Source organism: Centruroides vittatus, unplaced genomic scaffold, assembly GCF_030686945.1.
Source record: "Centruroides vittatus isolate TY-2023 unplaced genomic scaffold, ASM3068694v2 contig_651, whole genome shotgun sequence".
Taxonomy (NCBI): domain Eukaryota; kingdom Metazoa; phylum Arthropoda; class Arachnida; order Scorpiones; family Buthidae; genus Centruroides; species Centruroides vittatus.
Window position 1 is genome coordinate 953,963 of NW_027122405.1, and position 27,238 is coordinate 981,200.

General features: G+C 28.9%; 1 protein-coding gene across 1 annotated transcript in view; it reads left to right on the forward strand.

The window, feature by feature from the left end:
- Positions 1-4,245: 4,245 nt before the first annotated feature.
- LOC136979889 (Kv channel-interacting protein 4) overlaps positions 4,246-27,238 on the forward strand; it is a 59,541-nt gene continuing 36,548 nt past the window's right edge. The window contains exon 1 of the mRNA XM_067275913.1: positions 4,246-4,584. Coding sequence (XP_067132014.1) covers positions 4,474-4,584 — 111 coding nt within the window. The 5' untranslated portion in view covers positions 4,246-4,473. The remainder of the gene's footprint in view (positions 4,585-27,238) is intronic.

Below are 27,238 nucleotides of genomic sequence, written 5' to 3' on the forward strand. Positions count from 1 at the left end.
GATTTAAATCTGAGATTTTCTGGTATAACTACGATCTCCTTTTCTACGCTTCCGTGTGGGCAGATTTCCAATTATATTAGGAAGTATAATCTTTATATTGAATAGTTGTAAGAGATCACAGCAAACTTTTTACATGGATAGATCAATTTTGACTTTAATAAGGTTTGGTTTGACAGGATACGGAAACGCAACACATGGGCAATCTGCCAAGTGGGGTACTTCACGATAGACTTTCTACGAAAACTGGTCCATATTTAGTAGGGAAAAAACCGGAAAACTCCACGCGATCAGCCCTTTGGTGTGGTGCGAACTCACGATCAGTGTTCAGTGGTTTAATCCATTCGGCCACTGATGAGTCGATTTTAATAAGGAGCTACGAATTAAGTATATTTCATGCGATTTTTCTTTCAAATACAATACTAAAATACGTGTGACTTAGAAATGTTTCCGTGAACATTGTGAAAAAAAGCATTTTATTTATTTCTATTACCTATTAAATTATTTTCTAATTCGAACCATTAAAAAGACTGTTAATGAGTGTGTTCGGGATTTCTGAGAAGTCGAGAGAAACTTATACGGTATTATAATTCTAAACATACACAAACACTGAATAACTTGTAAAAAATATTTTTGAGACATTCGTAAATGTGAAAGGTCAAATGGCCTCTTGATTCCAATTAGCTCTTACAGTTTGATACTAAAGAATTAAATCAAGTAAAATTGATTTATTTGAATAATGTGTAATTTATATATTATATCCTCAAATGTCTGATAAAACGAATGTGAAGCTGTTCACCTGGTCCATCTGCAGTCAGACTTTGTTTGATGAAACGAAAACTAGTTTTAATCAAGTTAAAATAAGGGGGGACTAAGGCAAATGCCCCCGTCGTTTTACCAAGAATATCACTCAATTACTTTAAAATTTAGGTAAGGTTAAATAAACTTAAGTAATTCTAAAATAATAGAATAACATTCTCCGATGCGATATGCGTTATTATATTTATTTTTATTTTAAAGAAACAAAGCTCATTGATTTGGTATCAATGGGGGTGCTACAGCACCATAAGCATCTCTCTGGATACGTCTCTGCACAATACGCCTTCTAAAATGCGACTAAAACTTTGAAATTTAGGATTATGTGGCCTGAAGATTATTATAATTTGATTTTTAGTTCTAAATTAGATATAACTCTTGCAAGATTTTTGCTCACTTAATCGTTATCGCTAAATTGTTTTTATTCATAAAACCAAACCTCCAACAACGGCCAACTCTGAACAAAATTGCATAAAAAATAACCTTCAAACAACGGCTATTTTTTACGTTCCCGTCAGTAGCCGTTGTTCAGAGGTTTGACTGCATTATTATTTACTAAAATTTACTATTTTAAATATAAAAAAATCCTTAAAATTCATGTATTTTACTTTAGAGATAAATTGATTTATTGCATCCATTAATTTTAACAATGTTCACATAAATCTAAAAACTGTTCAGCAGTTTAGTAACGTACTGTACTTAATTATCTTTTAAATTTACTCAAATTTACGTTATGATTTGCATAAATAATTATTAATATATTTATATTTGCTATCATATTAACAGATTTATAAAAAAACAAGCCAAATTTTTGGAAAAATCATTCATATCTTCAACGTTGTAAAAAGTAATTAGTAGAGTTATCCGCATAAATGCACATTAGAAAGCACCATGTAAATTATCTTCTATTTCTTTATACCTCAATATCTTTGATAATATATCTCAATGTCAAATTCGAGAAAACATTAAATCTGACATCCTTGTATTGACTTGCATTCCAGGAATTCTTTTATGATAGATGAAAAATTTAATACTGTTATATATCACGGTTATTTTAAGAATAAAATAATAATTATTATATCTACAGTTTTGTAATTCTAGTGTCATTAATAATAATTTGAAACAAATTTTATCCTAATTAAGAAACTATTAAAATGAAAGATAATTGATTTATTCTACAAAATATTTACACTACAAATTTTCTTAATTCTCAGAAATTTTAGAAGTATTTTTAATAAGAGAAAAGAGCTTCTTCGTTGGTCTTTAATGCAAGAAATTTTAACAGAAATTTTGATATTGCTGCAAAAGAATTTTCCTTGAACTTCTTTACGAAGATCCCTCATTCAGTGGTCGAGGGATAATACTAAACACTGATCGTGGGTTCGCGCCTCACAAATGAACTGGTGCGTGGAGTTTTCTGGGTCTTCTTCACATGTGTAACAACCTAAATAGGGGCAGTTTCCCATAAAAGTCCTCCCGAGAGGTAAACCCCCTGGACTCTCGATCACCCAGGTGTTGCATTGCCTTATCCCATCGAAGCAAACCTTCGTTTATTTTATTTTTTGGTCCCTTGCTACTTTCGAGATAAATTTTAGAATGTTAAAAATAGCCGAAAGAAAAATATTTTTACAGAAACTGTTATTAAAATGTAGAATATCGTATTTCATATATTGTTAACATAATATTATTTTAGAAATGTTATTAATGCTTCTTTCTTTTCTTCATTTATTCTACACTTTTACAATATGAGAAATTTTATTATTATTATTTTTTATTTTTTAACCCAAAAAGAGAGTATTATTTTTATTTCCAGCTGATTAAAAAAAAGGTCATTCACCTGAAAAAAATTTTGCATGTCGCCATTTCACTTCTGTCACGAACATTGACATTTATTAAAGTAGTTTTATCATTTCCATTAATCTTTACTATTTATCATGATGATCATATTAAATTTAAAGCAGAGGATTGAAGAAAGAGGTTAATATAGAAACTAACCTTAATATTAAATTTTTATAATCATAAAAAGATTTACTGTTATTTTCATTTTAATACAAGTAATGTCGATAGTTGTTTACGTAAAGATAGAACATAAAAATGACGATAAAAGTATAATTTTAAACGAAAAAGTAGGTTTATACATACATTTTTTCTTTTGTTTTCATAAAGTTTTTAACATTATACAAAAGTAAGTTTCTTGAAATGACTTTTAAACTCAATAAAACGATGAAATTAAAATGATTTTAGTTGAGTTTCAATGCCATTCTACAGTCGTATAGAATTTAGAATATCAACAAAACTATATTAAATTAAATTTGAACAAACAGTTCTATTCTTGTTCTGTTTGTCCCTTTTGGATAATTTCATTGCGCATGCTGCTACTGATAAGAGAACTGTTTACCATAAATTATGGGCCACTACTCTAGAGAGTTAGCAAAACATAAATAGATACTCATACTCTACCGAACACGTTATTTTTGACATTTTTCTGTACTAAAATTAAAAGAATTTAGAAATTTTAAGATTGCATTTATCATAAAGTAAGTGCACTTTTCAAATATTAGCTAATATGTGTAATTTATCGATGGTTATAGCGAAGTGCTTGACTAATTCAGGTAATCTTCTATTTCAATTGAGCACTAAAATTTATATTATAGAACGTTACATACGTTCTAAATAATTCTGTAAGGGTAGCAATTTTCTGTTACGTCTCATAGAAAAATTTATAGTATGATATGAAAATACTGCTAGAGATTATGATGATTTAATGCAAACTGGAAGCAATTTTTGACATTTACGTAAAATAATCGGCAGTTTTAATCTGAAATTTAAGTGTTTAAATCATCTCATGACATTGCTAAAATAGTTAAGCTTCGACATTAACATTAAAACATTAGGGAAAAAAATCATTTTTTTGTCAGAGAATTACATTAATTTAAAAAAACTACGAATGTCTTTTTTATTCAGTAATTACTTAATAATAATAAGAATGAGAAATTTGTCCTTACCTGGACATCAGTTGATCAATGCTTGGAACAATGCCCGTTTGATCTGTCTGAAGTTGAAAATATTATCATTACCGATATGCAAAATCGATCAACAATTTTATTATTTTTTAAAAATACTTTCTATAAAATTAATTATAATAAGAAGGAAAAAAAGTACATTTTTAATGCCTAAATTGCCATTTCCATTACTGAACGTTTGATGTATCGATATACTCATTAAACGTCAATTTTTCATATTAGACGAGCGTTAAATCGGGGTAAAAATGAGGCAGCGCTTATAACGATTAAGTATCGAGTAATTGAGAAGTATAATAAAAAGTTGAAAACTTTGTTGGGTTCCTTGACTAGTTTTAAGTTGATTAAGTGCAGGAGTTTGTGCTAAGAGAACTCCACACAGTGCCAGCCCGACGGAGCAAGCGCTGTGGTTGGTTTGGTGCGTTAAAACGGACGAGACGATGCCATTCGACATCAGAACAGTTCAGTCAACGCTTGATCAAACGCTTGGCGATCTGCCAGAAATACAGGTTTTCCCGTTGTGTGACTTCGAAGTGTCAGAATAGGGTGGGTTATAGGGAAGTTAAGCCGTGCGGTGGGACTACCGAGAGACCGGGAGGCAAGTAGCAACGGCGACGGATCGGCTCCTTATAGTCCCTCTATGGAGCAGGGAAAAAATCGTCAGCAGTTGGTCGGAAGTCTGGAGGAGTTGTGTCGAAACACCAAGTTCACCAAAAGGGAAATACAGCTGATGTACAGGAGCTTTAAACAGGTGAGTTTTCCCCCCACGACATTGCAAATGTTTACATTACGTCGGATATTACCAGCGACAACAATTTGTACACGTCATATTTAAAAATTTATGACAATAATTGGTACTGTCATATACAAATAATGTTTTTATAAATTTAGATAATACGCGTGTAATTTTGTTGAATAGCGCGGACAATAGCCGGAAATGCACGCTTTAATTAAACAATGTCGTTAATTTAAAATTCTCCACTATTTTATTTTATAAAATAAAATACTGGTAACTTACGTAAAGATCTACAACAATTTATAAACTTCAGAGACTAGTAAAAAGAATTTAATGGGAACTTATAGGTAAGCCACCTTATTAATCGTGGATATCTTATTAAATATCGATGTTTTATTTCTAGTTTATATCAAAAATTTATTACTGAACATCAAATTATATATAAAACGCTCATCAATCAATTGTTCAACTTTGTTGTGCTTAAACATTTCATCCGTAACGTATTATTTGATGATAAATGGTTTTTCATTCTATTACACGGTGACACAATATCGATAATAAGGTATTAATTATTAATTACTTTACATTAAATTACTTATAGATCTTATTTTAAAGTTATATACATTTTTTACGCACGGAATAAGTAAAGATAATGTCCGAATTAGAAATCTTATAAGTGTCTTATAACATATCCTGAATGACATTTTTTGGATTCTATTGGTTTGTCATAAATTTATGGGATTGTCGAGTTTGTCAACCACAGATTCTTTTGGTAAAAAAGTTTATTTATTTTTTTATATCATCTATATTCATCATGATACAGTATAGGTGTTGTGATCAGAGTGCGTACAACGTCATTCCTTTGGTTACCTTGGTAACTGTACAGGTATATAATTAGACATTTTGACTGATCGGTTCAATAGTTAGTCTAAAAATCCCCCAACATCATGTTCATTTTTATAGGGTTATTTACCCTTATTTGTTCGTAATTCCTAAACAGATTATTTAATAGAATACTCGCGTACGTTTTATTAGCGGAAGAGTTACTTCGCTTTGGTTTTATTGCATAAACTTAATAATATTTTACTCACAAAAGTGTTTATTTATATTATGATTGCGATATATTTTTATAAAATCTTTTTTATAATAATCTCATGTTAAATTATATCCGTATGTCATGATTGTTGTATCTGTGATCAATTATCAATATATTTACACAACTACAGTCCGTATTTACAAAGAACATATTATTTTCATCATAAATAATATATAAAAACACATAGAACTTTATATAAGTTTTAAAAATAAAATACATAAAGCTTAATATGAATTGAGGATAATTTGTACTCATATTTAAAATTTTTTAAAAATTAATAAGTAATATAAAATTAGATAAAATTCTATTTTTTTCAGGTTTAAATGTTTTAATGAAATGTTTTATATGGAAAAGGAAGAAGCGATGAAGAATGCTTGACACAAATAGCATCATAGGATATTGATTAGATAATGCTTTATGGGTTTTATGAAGATATCGCGTAACGTTTATTAATTTCGAAATAGGTTTTCCGAAATAATATGCCAGTTCGTAGTTAGAAAAATACTAAATTCATGCAATATTTAGCATTTATTCCGTATTAAATATTTATAAAAACCTATTTTAAAGCACTATACATTGTTTTCATCTATACTTTAAAGGTTGTTTTTCCATCTGCACAATCGTTTTGCAAGGTAAAATCAATTGATCTTAGGATAAAATATTGTTCTACAGAAACTAAAAAAATAAAATAACAATAGAAAAATGAGAAAGATAAATGGATATATTAACTAAAACTTTTTATAAATATGTTTTTTCGTAAATAACTTCATGACATAAAATGTTATAGTTTAAACTTTTATTCAGACTTTTAAGATATTAAAAATTTAAAATTCTTTCCTATATTTTTAAACAATTTAAAAAGATGTTAGTATAATTAATTAAAAATTATTTTTTAAATAAAAGTTGTAAATTCGATTAATTTAATGAGTAGACATTAGACACTTTAATGAGTATTAAGTGGAAGAGTCATTTAAATAGAGCTTTTTAATACATCCAAAACGAAAAAATAGCAAAATATTTATGACAATAGCCTTGAAACACTTATAAATTAAGAGATTTTTCCTCATTTTCTTTTTAATTTTGTCCGTTTTCAAGTAAACTTTTCAACTTATTCAATTAACCTCATTTAGAGAAATTCTTATTTTGAGTGTTTTTAGTCATTAAATGATTATTTTTTAATTGCATAATCGCTGTACATATCTATACATAATTAACTTTACATTAAATACGTTTACAACAACTTAAAAATAATTTTAAAGAGATAATAAATACATACCACTTTAGCCAAATTAAGATAATACTGCAGCATCTTATTGCAATTAAACTCTTTCTAATTATGATAATTACACTTAATACAATGGAATTAGTGTTAGCTTTTTGTTAATTTTTAGTCAATTGATTGTTTTAATAAGTGACAATATCTACTGAAGATTCTATAGAGACAAATTAAATTGGTCAACGTGGCTGAAGCTGTATGTAATAATCACTCTGGATCATTATCATGTGCTTTATTCTAAAATCATTGCACTTCAGAGCCACAATCATAGAAAGCGGGACTTACTACAAATACATAAATTTATTTAATCAGGCATTTTGTGCAATCTACATGATAACGTATTATAATTAATGCCGTAAGTCTGATAATTATATTAGTTTCAAGCAACTAATATTATATAAATTATAATTACTCCTATCCAATTTAAAGTCAATTTACGTTTTAATGTGACGAATAAAACAGTTTAAATTTAAGTAATAGAATTTTAATATATTTAAAAAATTGAAATAAAATAAATGTTTTATTTAAATATGTTAAAATCAATAAAAATTTCTGAGGAAGAAGTTTCTTTTTTTCACTTAGAAGAGATTCAGATTGCATATAACATTGAACTAGAACTATCCAGTTCCACGTAATGGATGAATTCTTTCTAAGGATTTCTTTTTTTTTATTAAATTTGAAGGACAGTTTTTTAAACTTTACTTAGAAAAAACTTGTCAAATTTCTTATCTTTCACTTATTTTTTATTATCATTATCTAGAAATATAGTTTGACAATCACTGTAAAAATATATCTAATTTTTTCAAATAAAATCACATTATAAAATAAAAAATATATAATATAAAATAGTTATAAAATCAATGCTGTGGACACTTTAATGCGAAGCCAGAACCATAAAAAATATATAAAAATCAAATAATTAAAACATTAATTTGAAAGATATCGATTATCATTATAAAAAATTAATATATTTCTTATTATTTATATAAATATTCAGTATATTTATAACAGTAAAACAATAAATATACAATATAACAACACTTTATATCAATTATTTACATTATTATTTTTTTATAAGGTATTTATAAACTAACCTTTTCACTTTAGAAGTTAGGAAGTTATCAATAACGATTAAACTTTAATTATTAAATTGAAAAAGTAATTAAAATAGTTATGCTAATAACTATAAACGTAGTACGCGTTGATAATTTTAAATAAATCATATTTTAGTAAAGAATTTTTTTACAAATGTATACTTTACTCCAGTAGTCTGTGTATAGAACCTGTAAGAACGTATATAATTTATATTTACGTATGCACGTTTATTTACATTTAACATTCACATAAAACTATTATAAGATAAATTTTCAAGTTATCAAATTAGATTTTTAAGGTTCTATTGTGGGTGAGAGGCGGGACCATCCTCCGAAAAATTCATAGGGTTGCTCTCCGGGATGTGTCATAACCGTCTCGACCATCCGATCTTCCCAAATATATATTTGCATATTTATGCAATAAATACATTTATAAACGAAAGAAAGAATCACAAATAACCATAAAAAATAAGAAAGTTTGAACTTGTTGATTGTCCTTGGATATTTATTATATTGTATTCGAGTCGCATTCGGAGCACGTTGTTTCGTAAACTTCGTATATTTCTACTGCCCACTTGAGATATTTATAAAAGTTTTTGTTAATAATTCTCACGACAAAATTTTTGCTACTCTTAAAAATATAACATAAGATTCATTTTATTAATTTTATCTTTTTTTGGCCCCGTATCACTGACTGAATTCGTTGTTGATATGGTCGTCATGACTACGTTGATGGCATTGTCAGAGAAGTCTATTTATCGAGCTATTGTTTGATGGAAGATTTTCCAAACTACATGTGTGCGTATATATATATATATATACTCATATAAGCTTTCTTATACTAATATTTACAGTTTTCAGTTTCCATATTTATGCTGCCCAAAAATATACTGTGTTTATCAAGTTTTAAAAATTTAATTCTGTATTTACCTGTATATATATAAATTATGAAGAGTCTACATATTACATAAACAGATCTATATAAATAGTTTATACGTGAAAAGTCCAATATTTACCATTAATGTTTACCGTGAGAGTATCATCAAGCAGCTATGAATTTTATAGTTTTATATTACAGGAAGGTATAGATCCATATTGATTTAACATTATCAATAAATTTTACTAAATTATTCTTATTGTGTCGTGTATTTTTCTGTACAAATTGAACAGAGTTTAAACTTTTAAATTATTAAAATTGTTTTAATTGCAATTTTTTAAATATATATTGGAGTCTACACCTGGCAGGTGTCTTATAAATGGCCATGCCTCACCTTCTTAAAGACCTCATCTCATTACTCATTACTTATATTTTTGTTCTATATATAAGCATATATATAATGCCCCAAAGAAATTGCGTTAGAAGCCTCATAAGTGCTTAAAACGACCCTGTATACAGTATATTATAATAAGGATGTTTTGCCTTCTTCAGCTTCGCATATGTATTGTACAAATGTACTTGGGTGTATATACATATATATATAATTAATGTATTGAGGTAGTAAACTTTGTCTTCTTGTGACTTTACGTATTTAAATAAATAAATAAATTTATATATTAATATAGTATTATACAAGATCACTTATTAATTATAAAGGATTTATCCTTTAAATTTATTATAGACAGTAATAATATATAATATTATCAAGTTGAATAACTTGGTGGAATTATAAGTTGAAAACGAGTTAAATCATTAATTACAGAAAATAGCTTTAAGCAGACTTTTAACTGAAATTAATTAAATTAATTAAATCGTATTAATATTTGAGTTTCGTATATATATTTTCTTCGTATTAAAAAATTAAATTTTAATAATTACGTCTTTTATATATTTAATAATAAGATTTATTCGTTTAAATTGTGGAATATACAATCTATTTTTATACTTAATTAAAAATATTAAAAAAATCAAGCCTCTTATTTTCAGCATTAAGACTTTAGTAATCACGTTAATTAATCACGTAATTATCTTTAACAATTTAATAATTTTTTCCTGATTTCGTTCTAATAATTCTTTCGCTTTTTTAAGAGTTTTATTTAGTTTTATGAATAATCATAATTAAAAAGTTATTTAATTGGATAATGATAAATCATTATTAAATTAAATTCTACATTTATTAGCTTTAAACTAATCTTTGTTAATTGCCAAGTATTTAAAAAAATTTAAATAAAAAATTATTTTATTAAGAAAATTAAAAGATGCATTCATTATAGTTTATATGTTTTAATTAGGTATCTTAGTTTATTTTAAAAATTTCAATATTGGACAGGCCCTAGCATATTTAGGGCCTAAAAGATGGAAAATGGAACATGACCAGTTACAAATTTCAGCTTGCCATATTTCGAAACCACAAAAATGTATCGATAAACTTAATAAAATAAAGAAATAGAGGGTTATAATTACCGGAATGGAATTTATACATAAGCTGCAGCTTAGGCCCTTATAGTAAAAGAGTGCGTTTAAGGCCTCACGCTTTTAAATTCATTATTAGGTGATGGGAGAGGTTATTTATATGCTTATAACTGTGTTATATTTCCATATTAATTTAATTGATGTAATTTAGAGTTTTTAAACTTTATTGTCATGGAACATATATAAACATATGTCTAATTCACAGAATTCTTTAAATAGAGGATTAAAGAATAACTTTAAAAAGATTTTATATGTATTTAACTACTCATCTTATAATTGTTTTTTTTATTATTGTTATTGTATAATAAAATGTTTAAATTCTAGTTAATTACGAAGTTAAAAATAAATTAAATATTTTATAAAAATAATACAATTTAAATGCATTTTAAAATATCAAATTTAATTACTGAACATAAATTATTTCAACAAATGTTTATATAAGTTTAAATAAATTCAATTTAGTTATTTTAATTTTTATTAATTATTAATTTGTTTTAATAAAGCTTTTGTATTTAGTTAATAATATAGTATTTCTATAAGGATAGGTTGTTTTTAAAATTTGTTTGAGTAATATTGAGTTATGTAAGGAATAATTACTTAAAACTTTTTATTTTTCTGAAATTTATAATAAATTATTTTAGTATAGATTTACAATTAATAATTACTTTACATTGTCTTCTTCTTGAATTATTCAAGGATTAGGACTTCCAACTTTAAACGCCTGTCATTCCTCCTCTCTTGTCTCTTCTTCCTCTTTGTTTATTATTTTATATTTTATATAAAACGTAGATTTACTTTCTAATAATTCTATTTTGCTGGGTTTTAATAAATAAATAAATAAAATTATAACATATTACGAAATTATTAGTAGAGACGGCCGGATGAACGAGTAAAGGCCTTTCATCTGAAGGACTCTGTAATCCTGTGGAATGGCAGGAATTTGAGTTCACATAAGTCCAAAAATTTTCATAGAGAAGTCCACTGAGGGTCCGTTATGGGCCTTGCCAAATCCATGGTAAAACGCGGAAAAGGTCCTTCAAGTGCCCATAGATCGACAAGAATTTTGAAGTCAACTAACTAGAAGAAGAAATTGAATCAATAAATTTTGATTTATTATTAATATTAATTTATTTTATAGTTTCAATCAATTTTAGATAAATTATAAAAGATTATCTTTTACAAATACAATAAAATTTTAAATAATTACATTAAAATAGCAGTGTAATGCTGTATAAAATAAATAATAAAATTAAGAATAAGCTACAATTTTTATTTATTATGAAGCCGTATTTTTCTTCTTGTAATAAGTTAAAATTCAGCAAAACAGAACAAAACAATAATTAATTTAATGATACAATAATCTTTAGCAATTGCCACTTCCAAACAACGTCCAGTTTTTACGTTCCCGTTGTTCAGAGATTTTACTGCATATTGATGACTGTTGAACGATAGTTTTTTACAGATCGTTACAAAATATTGTGTCTTATTGGTTATAAAGAATTTCCCATATTTTCCAAAATTATATCTGGCATGGTTCGATGGGATATGGGAACGCAACACGTGGGCGATCTGCCAAGAGTGTATATTCCGGAAGACTTTTCATAGAAAACTGGCCCCTATCTAGGTGTTGGAAACTGCACGCGCCTAACCCGTTGGACAGAAGTGAACCCACGACCTTCAGTAGTTTTACCCACTCGGCTACTGGAGAACTGTTTTATCTGGAAGCATGCATTATTAGTAATTTGTTTCACTGAAACATATAAAAACAGATAAGTATCCATTCTAGTTAGGAATTTCATATCTTTCAATATGAAGTAAATGAGACGTAAACAGCTTTATTATTACAGACACTAATGTAAGATGCATATAACTTATATAATGGATGTATATATAAGTATTTATACATAATAATAAATTTTAGGCATAGAATGTAAACCAATAAGTTGACTCAATCCTTAAAATACTCCTCACATGATTCATCACTGTTAAAATAAATCATTTATGTTAAATCACTAAAATAATCTGATGCAATCATTGTCTTTATGAAGTCAATCGAATAAGCTATTAGAATTATTACAACGTAATTAATGCTCATTACCTCCTAGTATCGAACTTTAATAAATATTTATTATCTCTTAAACTCCTATTAATTAATCATGCGTGATGAATTATGGTCAATTTTGTGATAAATCCCGGCCATTCGAGGATATTAATAGCAATTTGAACAACAAAGTATAATGGATATGTAATGCGTTTCAGTTTGCTTCTTAAACCATTAAATCACAATTCATCTGAAAATGTAAAATGTGATAATCGCCGTTTACTTTGAAGTATGTTTGTCGACTTCAAATGAATTCTGACGCTTTTAATCAATCAGGAGTGAACGAATTGTTATTTTAAAATGAGATAAAGCATTTAAATCTTCAATAAAATGTCACCCTTTTTTGTCTTCTTCTCTCAGATAATAAGAGGCAATTATAGAAAACCTTGAAAGTCTTTGTTTCTTCCTTTTATTCACTAATGTAGTTCTTTTGTGTTAGAGATAAAATATTTAATGAGATCGAAGAAACTTTGTATTTTTCGTTATTTATTCTGTTCAATTAAGCTAAAAACAAATTTGTCATTTTATTTACTATTACATTTATTTGATTTAGTGGAAATTTAGGATTTAAATTTAATATTTTTTCTTTGGATATTCAATACTTTTATATTATTTGCCGTACTTTTGTAAAATTCTCTTGTTTAATAAATGCATAAATAATAAATCTTATCGAAGATTTTGTGCTCATGAAAATATAATCGATTTTATTAAAAATGCGAAATGTCATATGTTTCCAACTTGAAAAATCGAATAAAAAAGTAAATAAAAATATTTAAAGATGCAGTTAGACATTTATTAACTTTGCAAATTAATTAATTACTATTCCGTAGTTGAAGAAAAAGAATAAATGAGTTTAAATATATATTTATTCCATAAGTTTGAATCAAGTTCTATTACATTCCCTTATCAATAGGTTCTAACCAATTTGCCATCCTAGGCACCTCATAAATCTGCCAACCCCCAATAATACCTAACGTAACCTAAACCCAATCTGATATATAAGGAAGTAGAAAGGTGAGCACATTCTTCCTGTAATTTAATACTGTATATTATGCAAACTTTCATATTTTTTCTCTCCAAAATTTATTTTCTCATAGTACAGTATCTATCCCTGGCCTTTATACACCAGTTAAATGCAGAAGTATAGATGAAAACTAGAAAATATAAACTGAAAAAATAAACTAATGTTAGCATTTTATATTAATATGTAGTTATGATTTTATATTAATAAATTAACTTTTAATTTGTACTAAAATGTCAGTCTTTATGATACTAATATCAGGTTTTAGCAATACGAAATTATAAATACTTTAACAAACAGTCAAATTTAAAATATATTGTTCTTATATACCAAAGGTTATAACACTTAACTCGATGAATATGGATACCTAAAATAAATAATTTAGTCTTATAAGAATATTATACTTTTATTTTTTTTAAAAAATAGATTAAATAATTTATGAGAAAAAGAACTTAAAAAGCGTTTTTCTATAAGTGGGCCTAATAAGATAATTGATAACTTAAAAACAATATTTTAATATATAAACAAGCAATTATTTATTGTGACAATGCCGTCACAATGCCGGGCTGCAATTTCTAATCATATTTTTAATTTAGTTCATCTAAAATATATGCTCTCCACCTCAAGTTAGTAGTGACTTGCTCCTGTACATCATACTTTTCCGTTAGCAATAGAGTCATGCCGGTCATCTATCTAACTGCTTTCAGGGGAAAAGTTTTGAATTGAAATAACATGACTTCTGGTTTGCATCGGAAATTAGTATATAGTTAATCGGAGCCCCCTGCCCCTAAGATTTCCATGGTCTCGGATTTCATCTATCTAATTCCGGACCCAATGGCGTAGCGTAACTATAAAGTATTAGTTTAACAAACAAAAAAAATATTAATATTTATCTTATACAATTAGAAATTCTCGTGTTTATTCTGTCCATAGAAACAGTGCCCAGGACCTGATCTGGGCCGCCTTATGTCGCGAGCTCGAAAGCGTCACTTAATGGCGCTTAATAGAAATTACGTCACTGCGTGGGCCATTATATTTTTAAACATAATTATTGAAATTAAATAGAAGACGAAGTCTACTCATCGATTTAAATGTTATTCTTTCGAATACCGTTCGATTGTATAAATATTAAAATGAAGTTTACGACTGAATTTAACTATCCGGAATGCATTATATGACTTTGTCAAGTTACAAGACCACATTTAACATTGTAGTTCTCATTTGTAGTTTATAATCATTAGTAAACTGTTTATCTTACGAATAGGAATGTTTTGATGTTGCACAAGATGGTTTGGTTCGTAGTTAAAATGATAAAATGTAAATTGTTCTGTCGTGATAAAAGACAGTAAAATGATTTTTTCCGCTTGGCAATTTCATTCGTTTCTACAATATTTGCTTATAAAAATCATTTATAATTTTTATTCTTAAAGAACGAAGAAATTATTCGGTAATAGAATTTTTAAACAATTCGTCTTTGCAGAAAATGAATGCATTTGTCTTAAAAATAAATAGTAGATGTAAATTTTCAATCGAATATATATTAGTCAATGTAAATTTTTTCACCAATGAAATTTATTTATTGTCATTTACAATTATTATATATTTTAAATAATAAACAAATATCAAGCAATGGGATCGGTTATTGTATACGTTAAAAACAATAATCTTTAAAAAATTGTAAATTTTCTAAAAATAAACGAGTTTTAAAAAATAACTCTTTTTTATCCGATTTCGAAATGAGCTTGGATAATTTGGATAATAACGTATGGATAATGAACAATAAAGCAAGAAATATTTGTTAATTTTTAAAGTGTCCATCTCAGTTCTCCGCTCATTTCGAAATCGGATAAAAAAGAGTTATTTTTTAAAACTCGTTTATTTTTAGAAAATTTACAATTTTTTAAAGATTATATATTTTAAAATAGAAATCATAATTTATTTAGTTTGTAACTTTAAAGAAGAATAAATAAATTTTCTTATTTTATTGATTTATTTAGTTTAAACATAATGAAGGGTTTGAGGGATGAAATTTGCATATAACGGTCCCTTTTATAAAATACTTTAACGTGCACACATAGGTTTTAGTCTTCAAAATAATGGTTTCCTATGGGTACTTAGATAATCCGGGGTCGATATACTCTGAAGTGTCGATTGGGGGTTGGTTAAGCTTTTGAAATGTAAATATTACTACAGAATACCAAAAGCTTTGCGTGGTAGTGAAGCTATTTTTACTTATATTCCTAAGCTTATGGATGGTCAAAGTTGATTCAAGTGACACAAAACAAAGAAGCAAATTGAACCACAAAGAACGTGGTGACTTACGACTAAAACTCTCTAATCTCCAACCAAACTTCAATATCTTTGTTAATGCTCATAAACCACATCTAAGCCAACAATAATGTCAACCAAGTCAATAGAGAGTAGTTCTAATTTAATTGTTAGAGAGTTTTAATATCCCTGTATTACTTTATGCGTCTTACTTTTCATATACTATTTTTATTTTCTATGTATACTTTTGATTGAGGTTCGACGAAGAATAGAGAATTTCACAAAGGGGTCGACCCTCGAAAAAGTTTGGAGACTTTCTCCTTTTAGAGAATTTTGTTTACCAATTTTCTCGTTTATATCTTAGAGATTTTCAAAATTGTTTCCTCGGTTATACGTAAATTAGATTGCGTTGAGCTTACAAACTGTTTTGTTATCTGAATTACAAAGGAGTCTGTTGGATTCAACTATGCAATTCCTTGAACTAGTTTCCTGATTTCCTAATCTTTGATATTTGAATTTGCATTTAATTAAGGGAAATCTGTGTTATTTGATGTAATTGCTTAATCTCTCTTGTTTGAATGTTGACAATACAGTAGTATTTTCTCATTTATTCTACAGAGAGAATAAATAGGAATTTTGTATGTTTAATTTATTAAAAATTAGAATTTCGAGATGAAATAACGATCAGAAGAAGTTATTTCCGTAATAATTTTATAGCCAATCTCACGTAATTCCGGTCATTAAATTTAATCATTTAAATATAACGCTTTAGTTTTATCTATTGTTTTCCCTCTGTGTATCACCGTGTATCCTGTTATACGGAGGAAGCTAATTGGACTAGAAGTGAGGTTGTCGCTAACCGGAAGCGATAATCATACCAACCAATCACCGTGTAGAAAGATTTGTCTAACAGGAAGTAAAATGATTATCGGTTAGGAAACCAACGTTGCCCACAAAACTAATGTTCTTTAAATAAAATTGAAAAAAAAGCTTTAAATTAATTTTATTTGAGCTTATTTTTAATTTTTTTAAATACTGTAAAATAAATTAACGAATATCTTCAATATTAAATAGATAGATATATTTATATATTCAAATTTATTAAATATAGTTTGCTTAAATAAATATGTAAATAAGCTGTAAAAAATTAATATATATTGAAAGTCTTCATACGTAATTCGCGTTTTTATATTTATATAAAAAATGATATATTAAAAATTGATATGAAGTCTTCTTTCAGAACAGCTGTACCTCTAAACAAACAACTTTTTATGCATAATAAACATTAAATTTGCATAAAATTTTACGAAATTAACTAGACAATCCACGGTTTAAAATTTTCTTAGATACTAAACTGATTTATATAAGCTTTTAAGTATTAAAATTTGATTATATGAGCACTAATCTAACCATATAAATATAGTTTGCATTTAATCGATATTTAAATTTTATAAATAATTTATAAAGTCTGTTTATCAGTTTGAGAAAAATTGTAAAAAAAAATAATAATAATAGTTGATGCAGTTAAGTTTATTTTTAAATTTAGTCAAGAAGTTTGTTAATAACAGTTAGAAAATTCTCTTAGGAATACATTTTTATCTTTCATTTATTATTATTTTTTTCATTTTTATTTTATTGATAAGGCAAATCAACAAATATGAACAAGATTTGTACTTTCCTCATGAGATATTCTATTTTTGCAACAAGCAACACTATTCTCTTCTTTCTCTTTCATAAAAATATTAATTTACATATAAAATATTATTTGTATTATGCTTTTAACTACCTTAAATAGAAAGCAATTTTCTTAAACATCATCATTATTATTTCAATTAAATTTTTAAATTTATTATCAAATAAATTAATTTTATTTTTAAAATTTGAAATAATAATAATAATAATAATAACTCTCCCGTGGTCACCACCTGGTCGTGGTGGGAGAGCCCAGTAATTTTACTGATCCATAGGGCAATGCAGGCTGGAGCATAAGCTCCTGGTAGGGACACCCATGCCAGTAAGGTCTATGGGGAGAAATGAAGCTAAGAGTGACCACACCCACATTCTGTGGAGATATTCATCATGGTAATAACTAGATCAAAGTGTGATACCGGCTCGGACGTCGCCCGGGTTAACAAGGTCCGCGTTCGTGGGTTAGGCAGAGGCTCACGTTCGAAAAATAGGTCACAGTCTCCCTTGGTTACCGGTGGCGAAAGCAGCACCGGCCCAAGCATGGCTACTGCAATGCCCTCAACAGATGTGAGGAACCAACCCAGCCTTGGTGTTTCTGTGGCAATGCATCCACAGACCACAAAGGCTGGAAAACCACGCCAACGGATGAAATGGACAGTAGAAATGAACGAGTTTATCATCCGTACTTATTACACGATCACAAAACTGGAAACAAACATGACAGCATACAGACAACAACTACACCATAAATTCACACAACAGTATCCTCATCTCACTGTCACCGAACAAAGGGTTGTTGATCAAAAAAGAACAATTATACACAACAACCTTATTCCACAAACAACACTTGAACTTATCAAACAACAGGTTGCTGATCAAATACATCAACAGACAGAAACATCTAACATTAATGAAGATAACGTAACATATCAGGATAATCCAGTAACAAGCATTAATAATAACACACATACAACAATTACCACTAACGATACTACAGACACTTCCTCATCCATCACTGATAACATAGACTTGGATTTAGTTAATACGCTCTCACTTATATTTCAGGAAACACTCACTAAATATACAGGTACAGATCCCACACAACGACCACGAATACCAAAAATCAACACGTCAAAGAAAGTAGGAAAAACACTAAATTATGTAAACACTCACTTACTACCACACTACATTCATTCAATTTCTACACTCGCAGACATTCATACATTAGTTTATGCTGGAGCAGTCACAGTAGTGACACACCATGGGCTGAAAGTACAATCACAGACAAATACACAGAAAACACATTCTATCACAAGCCTGCCTGGCAGAGAAGAATAGAAATACAAATAAATGACATTAGACAGCAATTAGGCAGGCTGACACAATACGCTAAAAACAACATAACACCCAAATTAAGGAAACAGCTCAAAAACATTTTCAAGAAAATAAAAACACACACAAAACATGAACATCACAACACACACATTACAGAATACATTGATACACTAAAACAAAAACTTGCTGCCAAAGCACGTAGACTCAAACGATACAAAACATGTACACTACGAAAACAACAAAATAAATTATTTACAAACAATGAAAAACTCTTTTACAGACAAATCAATAACAAAGCAAACACTGTTACACAGCACAGTGGCACACCAACAGAAGAAGAACTCACAACATATTGGTCTTCTCTTTGGTCCAGTGCTGTCACGCATAATGCTGATGCAGGCTGGATCGAGGAGGAGAACAGAAACTTGCACAACATACCAACTATGCCCTGTGTTGAAATAAGCATACATGATTTCCAATACACTGTTAACAGAACACACAACTGGAAGACACCTGGTGTAGACAACATTCACAATTTCTGGTACAAAAAGTTTACATCACTGCACCAGGAACTAGCTAAACATCTAACACACATCATCATCAATCCACAAGACATGCCAAATTTTCTTACCCAGGGCATCACCTACATGAAACCTAAAAACAACAATACCACAGACCCCACACAATACAGACCAATTACATGTCTTCCAACACTCTACAAATTATTGACATCCTGTATCGCAAACAAAATATACAAACACGTTGAAGAACACAACATTCTAACAGAACAGCAAAAAGGTTGTCGTAGAAACCACAGGGGATGCAAAGAACAGTTACTCATAGATTCAGTCATTCTACGGCAAGCACACAAACAACACAGAAACATACACATGGCATATATAGACTACAGAAAAGCATTCGACAGTGTTCCACACAGTTGGCTGCTACATATTCTACACATGTACAAAATACATCCATCACTCATTGCATTCTTTCAAAACACTATGCAGCACTGGAGAACAACACTACATCTCAGGGTTAGTAACACTTCCATACAAACAAACCAAATTTTTATTAGGCGAGGAATATTTCAAGGAGATTCCTTGAGTCCTCTCTGGTTCTGCTTAGCCCTGAACCCATTATCCAACATGTTAAACAACACGCAATATGGTTACAATATCAGACACGAAAAAACAACACAGTTTACACTGTCACATCTCATGTACATGGATGACATAAAACTTTATGCATCCACACAAAAACAACTTCATCAACTCCTACAAATCACACATTCATACACCAAGGACATACAAATGGAATTTGGCCTAGATAAATGCAAAACACTTCACATAGAAAAAGGAATCCTGAAGAAAGAAGATTTTGCACTTGGAAATGGAGACATTATTGAATCCATGGAAGAGGGCGAGTTCTACAAGTATTTAGGATTCCAACAGGCCAAACTAACAGAACATACACAAATAAAGCAAAGATTAATTAAAGAATACCAAAGTAGGTTAAATGCTATTCTCAGAACAGAGTTAAATGCAAAACACACAGTTAAAGCAATAAACACATATGTCATCCCAGTACTCACATATTCTTTTGGAGTTATACATTGGACTCACACAGATCTCGAGCAACTCCAAAGGAAAACAAGAACAACACTTACTAAGCATAAACAACATCATCCTAAATCCGCCACAGAAAGATTAACCCTTCCACGTAAAGATGGCGGACGTGGCCTGATTGACATAGTTAACCTTCACTACAAACAAATACAGTCACTGCGAGAGTTTTTCTACAAAAAACAAGAAACATCACAATTACATAAAGCAGTAACTCTAGCAGACTCGAATAACACACCATTAAACTTACACTCACATCATATGGACACAACACAACATATAAAAAGCATAGACACCATTAAGCAATCGTGGGCTCGAAAGGCACTCCATGGCAGGCATCCTTATGATCTGGCCCAGGATTTTGTTGACAAAACTGCGTCAAACAGCTGGTTAGCTCGGGGATGCCTCTTTGGGGAGACGGAAGGATTCATGATTGCCATACAGGATCAGGTCATAAATACTAAAAACTACAGAAAACACATACTCAAAGATGCAACACTCACAAATGACACATGCAGAAAATGTCACGTCATGCCAGAAACTATACAACATATCACCTCTGGTTGCAAGCTCTTGGCACAGACAGATTATTTACACAGACATAATCAAGTAGCAAATATAATACACCAAGAGCTTGCAAAGAAACACAAATTAGTAGACATCCACGAACCATACTACAAATACATTCCACAGACAGTATTGGAAAACAACACGCACAAAATGTACTACGACAGAGCCATAATCACAGATAAAACAATTTACCACAACAGACCAGACATCACACTCATTGACAAACACAATAAAATCACATACATTATAGACATATCCATTCCAAACACTCACAATATACAAAATGCATGCACTGAAAAAATTAGCAAGTACACAGAACTCGCCCAGGAAATAAGGCATCTGTGGAGGATGGATAGGGTGCTTATTGTACCTGTTGTTCTCTCCTCTACAGGTGTCATACCACACATACTACACAAAAGCCTGGGCACATTGGAATTGAATAGAAACACATACATCACACTGCAGAAAGCCACTATATTGAATACATGTCATATTGTGAGAAAATTCCTGAATACAGACACACACACTGATACACTTCTTTAATTTCTGTTTTGGTTACTATGCCTTGACTCTGGTCCGGCATAGTACACAGCCACCGGTGTTAACCGAGTATATCTCACTTAACCCAACATAATAATGTTTTTAATTTTATTAAAGAAAAACTAAATTATTGAAGATTTCGTATGAAGTAGATATAAATTTAAATAATTTAAAGTAAGTTTTGCTTATATAAATATTTAAATGAGTTATAGAAAAACAATATGCATTAAAAATCATCTCAATTAAGAGTTTTAAATGTTAATAGCTTTTAAAATTTCTGATTGTAAATATATTTTTCGCATGTTTTTTCCTGTTTTTAACTGTATTTCCTGCTCCTTTTCAAGCTCATCTTCTTTCACCATACGTCTATCCATCTTTTCTCATCATAAGCATTTATGTTGCTTATGATGGGAAAACGATACTAAAAATGGCGATTCAAAATATTTATGCCCTTGTATTATTTATTTTCTTCTGACTGTTCCCATAGAGCATAAATGTCATCTTGCGAGCAATAAGTAGGCTACATTCTAATATATAGTGTGTATAAACATCTGAATTTTCATTTCTACCCTATGGATTACCAGATGATAAGAAATGGGATCTTATATATCCAGTTCATATCATCCTTTGAAATTTTTGATCACCAATGTCGAGTGGATAAAATAAATGATCACAAGTCGTGGGTTCGCGCCTCACCAACGGGCTAGTAAATGGAATTTTTTATTTTCTTCACGTGTATAACATCTAAATAGGAGCCAGTTTCCCATTGAAAATTCTTCAGAAAAACTCCCCTCTTAACAGATCGCCCAAGTCATACGTTGCCTTATTCCACCAATCCAATCCAATCCAATCCTGAAAACTTCTGAGGTTCCTGTCCGAACTCAAAGTCCAGGATCTCCAGAGAATCAGGAAAACAAAATACTTCTATTGTTTTTTTATTCATTAATTAATCAATCAATCAATCAAAAATATATTACAAATATATAACTAATTAATAGATTATAAGAGGAATTGTCTCAATACTTATTACTTACTTTCCGCTTTTACAAATAAAATTAAAGTAAATTTTTATAGTAAATAAACAAATTTTATATATAATATTTTTATTTAAATTTCCAAATGTTTGGCTCATAAAAGTATATAAAACAATAATTATTTTAATAATAAATCTATGAATAATATTTCACAGAACATTTTTTTAATTTTTAACTGCATATTTGTTACTGGATTTCAAATAAAATTGCGTTTAATAAAGAAAAAGAACTGCCAAGTGGATCAAGCAATATTATTCGCTTCATTCCAGTAAAATTGATCTAATGAAAAAACGGAATTCCTCTTTGATTGTCACGAAACGAAGAAAAAAGTTTAACGCATTCCTTTGAGTTCAAAAATCCGAATTAAATCTCTTTTTAAATAAAAATTATCATTTTCTTCAGAAAGTTAAATTAAATATCTAAAAATTATTTTCCTTACTTTCTTCTTATTTAGTATATAGAATTTTCTGTGTAAATTATACAAAACACTTGAGGATTTTAAAAGAATTACTTACCAAAAATGATTTTTAAATAGGACCAAATTAAGAGACCTGCGTGTGTCTATAGCTAAATCTATGACAAATTTATTATTATACGTGTATTATCATAAAGGAAAAATAATTATTTAAAAAATAAAGAAATAACTATGCACCTTTGGGCCCTTCTTTACTTTGAAGCCCTAAGCTGGTGCATGTAAGCAGGTATTTTGAGTAATGATTAATTTGATCTTCTTGTCTATAAGAAGAGATAATTATTTTTTTATTTCCAAAATTTTAAATATTTTACAAGTTTAAGTTTATCAAATTCATAAATTATAAAATATGTTTGAATTAAATTAAATTTAACTCTTTAATTTTGATATAGAACTAAGTTGTAATGAGGTAGAAAATTTATTTGGATATATTTAAACCGGTTGAGATATATTGAAATATTTCATCCAAACGTGCAATTTCCTTCAAAGATGGAAACTTTCCTGATAAATCTTGAACTTATTTATTTTAGGAAAAATAATAATAATAAAAAAAAGTAATTTTCCACAAGAAAATGAAGTAACTGCAATGTTGAGGCAATCTTGGTTTCATTTCCTGTTCTCGGTTAATTTCATTTTTGTCAATGAAATGTTAGTTATTTTATTCTTACTATTTTTTTTTACTTTTTAATCTATAAATATTATTTTCGTCTGCTGATAAAATACAGATGTAAATACTTAGTAAGTTATTATACTTACTTTAGTGTTTGTGCAGTATTGTATGACAGTTTTTCAAAGGTTATCATCTGCTGGAAGAGACGATATTGATTTATTAATTAAATAAAGAGTTAATATCCAAAAGAGAAACAGAAAAATTGTTTGGTACCGAAATAGTCACAAAAGATTCTTATATTTACTCAGCTGTTATTGACGCAAATGCATTAAGAACCATTCGTGCGGAGAGAGAATATGCTCGTGTTGACATTGACCCACTGGTGTAAAGCTATTGTAAATTAACGTATTCGCTTAAACAATTTAATTAATTTTAGTAGAAGGTACGTAAAATAATTAACATTTAATAAACACTGTTTTTTCCTCTTTTCGCTCGTGGTACTAAGAAGGTTTTTTTTTTTAATCGTCGCGGGTTCGGCCCACAACGATGCCAGGTGTTGACAGGCGTGACCCGACATATATGGGAGACACCCACGAAAACTTCTTGGTAGATGCTTCTCGGATTCGATCCTGGGTTCCCCATAGCTGTAAGCTATGACTGCTTCGTCCATCTGTCAATTTTTATGCTGTTAATACATCTAAGAATACTTTATGTAAAAGTTAATCTGTGTAAACGGGACATGACTGAATGACCTGTCAGAATTTCCATTTTATAAAGGTTACGTTTTTATTGCTGCAGAAGAAATGAAAATATGAAAGAATATTAGGAGAGACTGGCGGAATCCCGGACACAAATTAAATTTTATTCTGTATCCCGAGACTCGTTAGAGAAAATTTAGATTTTTTTATATCAGTTGATACTCCAATCTATTGGCTACTGTTTGATATACGACATTAAAAAATCTAATTTGTTTTTTTCCCCAAAATATGAAAAACTAGATAAATATGCAGTGTCCAGCATTCTTCTATGGCCTCAGATAATAGCAGACAGTGCCTGGAGTAATGACGGACAGCTAGAAAGTGACCAAAATTAGCACACAAAGAAAAGAAATAACGTAAGGGACATAAAAAAATAAAATCCAATAAATTCATCAATTTATAAAAAAAAGGGAAATGAACATCTTAAATATAAAATTACTACAATTTTAGAAGCAAAAACTGACCACGATAACCTAAAATTGTAGAGTATTATGAGAAAAGCCGAGTAAATATACTATAATGTAGACCAGGAAGCAATTCCAGACATTATAAAGTTGTATCAGCGGTTGCCTCAAATCGCCTTATTTGATTCTAACCAGCTTTCGAAAGAGAGATGTTAATTACCCTTTCTACATTTTCATATCTGGTAAACAAATAGCATAAAACAAATTATTATTTACATTTATAGAGCTAAATACTTGTGATAAACACCTAACTGAATAGCATAATCTTTGAAAACAACGAGTTTTCAGCATGACGAAAACACTTGAGCATAACAATATAGGTCATTATTACGTATCACGATGCAACATGACATTGTTGCCAACTTTTTTATTTTTTACAATATTTCATGTCCGGCTTTCCTGGTGTATTCTCCAGTATCCCATACAATTTATACTTGGAGCAGTCTCTCCTCTAATATAAGTGTTTATGTTTATGCTTCGAGAACATTTGATGACACCAAAAATCTGTATATAAGCCTTTGGAATTTGTTTTAATTACGATTTAGCATTCAGCTAACGTTAAGCCGAAATTTCCGTTTTACTCAGGTTTGTCTTATGCAATAGATATCCCAATTCTTCCGTTTCCGCGTTAGGCAGGTTTCCGTTTTTATAGGATACGCTTTTGACATGTTTCACTGTATTAATAACACTATAATAAACAAAAGTTTCTTAGAGTATAAGTGAAAAGTTTTCTGATGTAGAATAACAGAAATATATATTTCTCTCTAACAGGTAAAGATTAAAAGCATATTCAGTTTTCTATTATAAATCAGCAAATTGAGATGAAAGTTTCTTTATTTACATTAAATCACAAGTTTTGAACTAGAATGAATAACACTAAATACAATAAAGAAAACTGTAGAAGAACTGTTCTTTCACATTTTCTGATAATGAATTCCCTCTGGCAATAAAACTGGAAGGGCAATGGCTCGCATTTGATTGCTACCAATCTCTGACTTCGCCTAAGAAAAATACGAAATAATTTTTCAACTTTCAGAAAAAAAAGACCATCCATTGGCAATTTTGACACTTTCTTTTGCTTTGCACCAAAATCAATAATTGTTTATGTCAGGTAATTCAAAAAACTAAGAAAATATAAATCTTCAAAAGAGACAGTTACGTTTTACATTTTAATAAATGTAATTAACTTATTTTAAATCACAAACTATCGAATTTAAATAAATAAATTTTTAAAGTCTGTTTAAACAAGATATATTTCAATATTGTTATAAAATTACAATTTTTTTTAATATTTATTTTTGAAAAACTAAAAAAATCCAGTAAAGAGTTTCGTAACTTTTCCGGCAAAAGAATTTTTAAAATTGTATGTGGCGCCTTCTATTACGATGTTTTATTTAAGTTAATTATTATAAAATAACAAAAAACTTAATTTTGAGGGTGAGTTTTATAAAAAAAAAAATTGTAGGCCTAAATACTAATAACGAGTAAAATCGTCATAAGTCTGACCCCTCTTGAGATATGACACACGAGCACCCTCTATCGCCTCACCCCCTCGACCTTTAACCATCAAAGTTTACTAGCATCAATCCCTAATACACAAACCTCTCTGCAAAATTTAAGAAAGTTTTCAACAAAAGGCGCAGGAGATATTAAGCTGCAAAACCGTGTCACACACACACTAACATCCATACATACGGGAAAAAGTCTACCCGTTTTTTGGGGATTTCTCGACGTTTTAAGGCCCCCTAAGCCCAAAAATGTAAAAATCTGAGGTGGAAGCTTATTTTTTGACCCATTGTCATACTTTCCTTCTGTTCTATATAACAACCAGGAAAGTAATAAAAATAGGAAATGATATAACATATAAAAACAAAATTTAAAATGCTACAAATATACTTAAGTAAAATAATAAATACATAAAATTAGTTTATGAATTTGCTAAATTATAATGTGCATTTTTCTTCTTCTTCTTCTTCCATTATCTTATCTTATTTACTGTATATATGGGCTTTCTTGAGAGGTAAGACAACATGGAATAGAGTTACTAAAGACATTTAGTAAGTCTTCAGGTTGTCTCCTCTCTCATCTATGTTTCCTTTAAATTCTTTTATCTAATATTTTCATTATCTACTTTTATTAACGGTTCTAAAATGAGAAAGAAACATTTTAATTTGGAACTATTAACGTATTCAAGTAAATAAAATTAACTTAAAGAATATGCAGTAATAAATGACAACTCCTACGGTTCCAAACTTATCGAACAGTCCGTAGAGATTTTAGTTTTATCTCAAGAATAATGAATATTT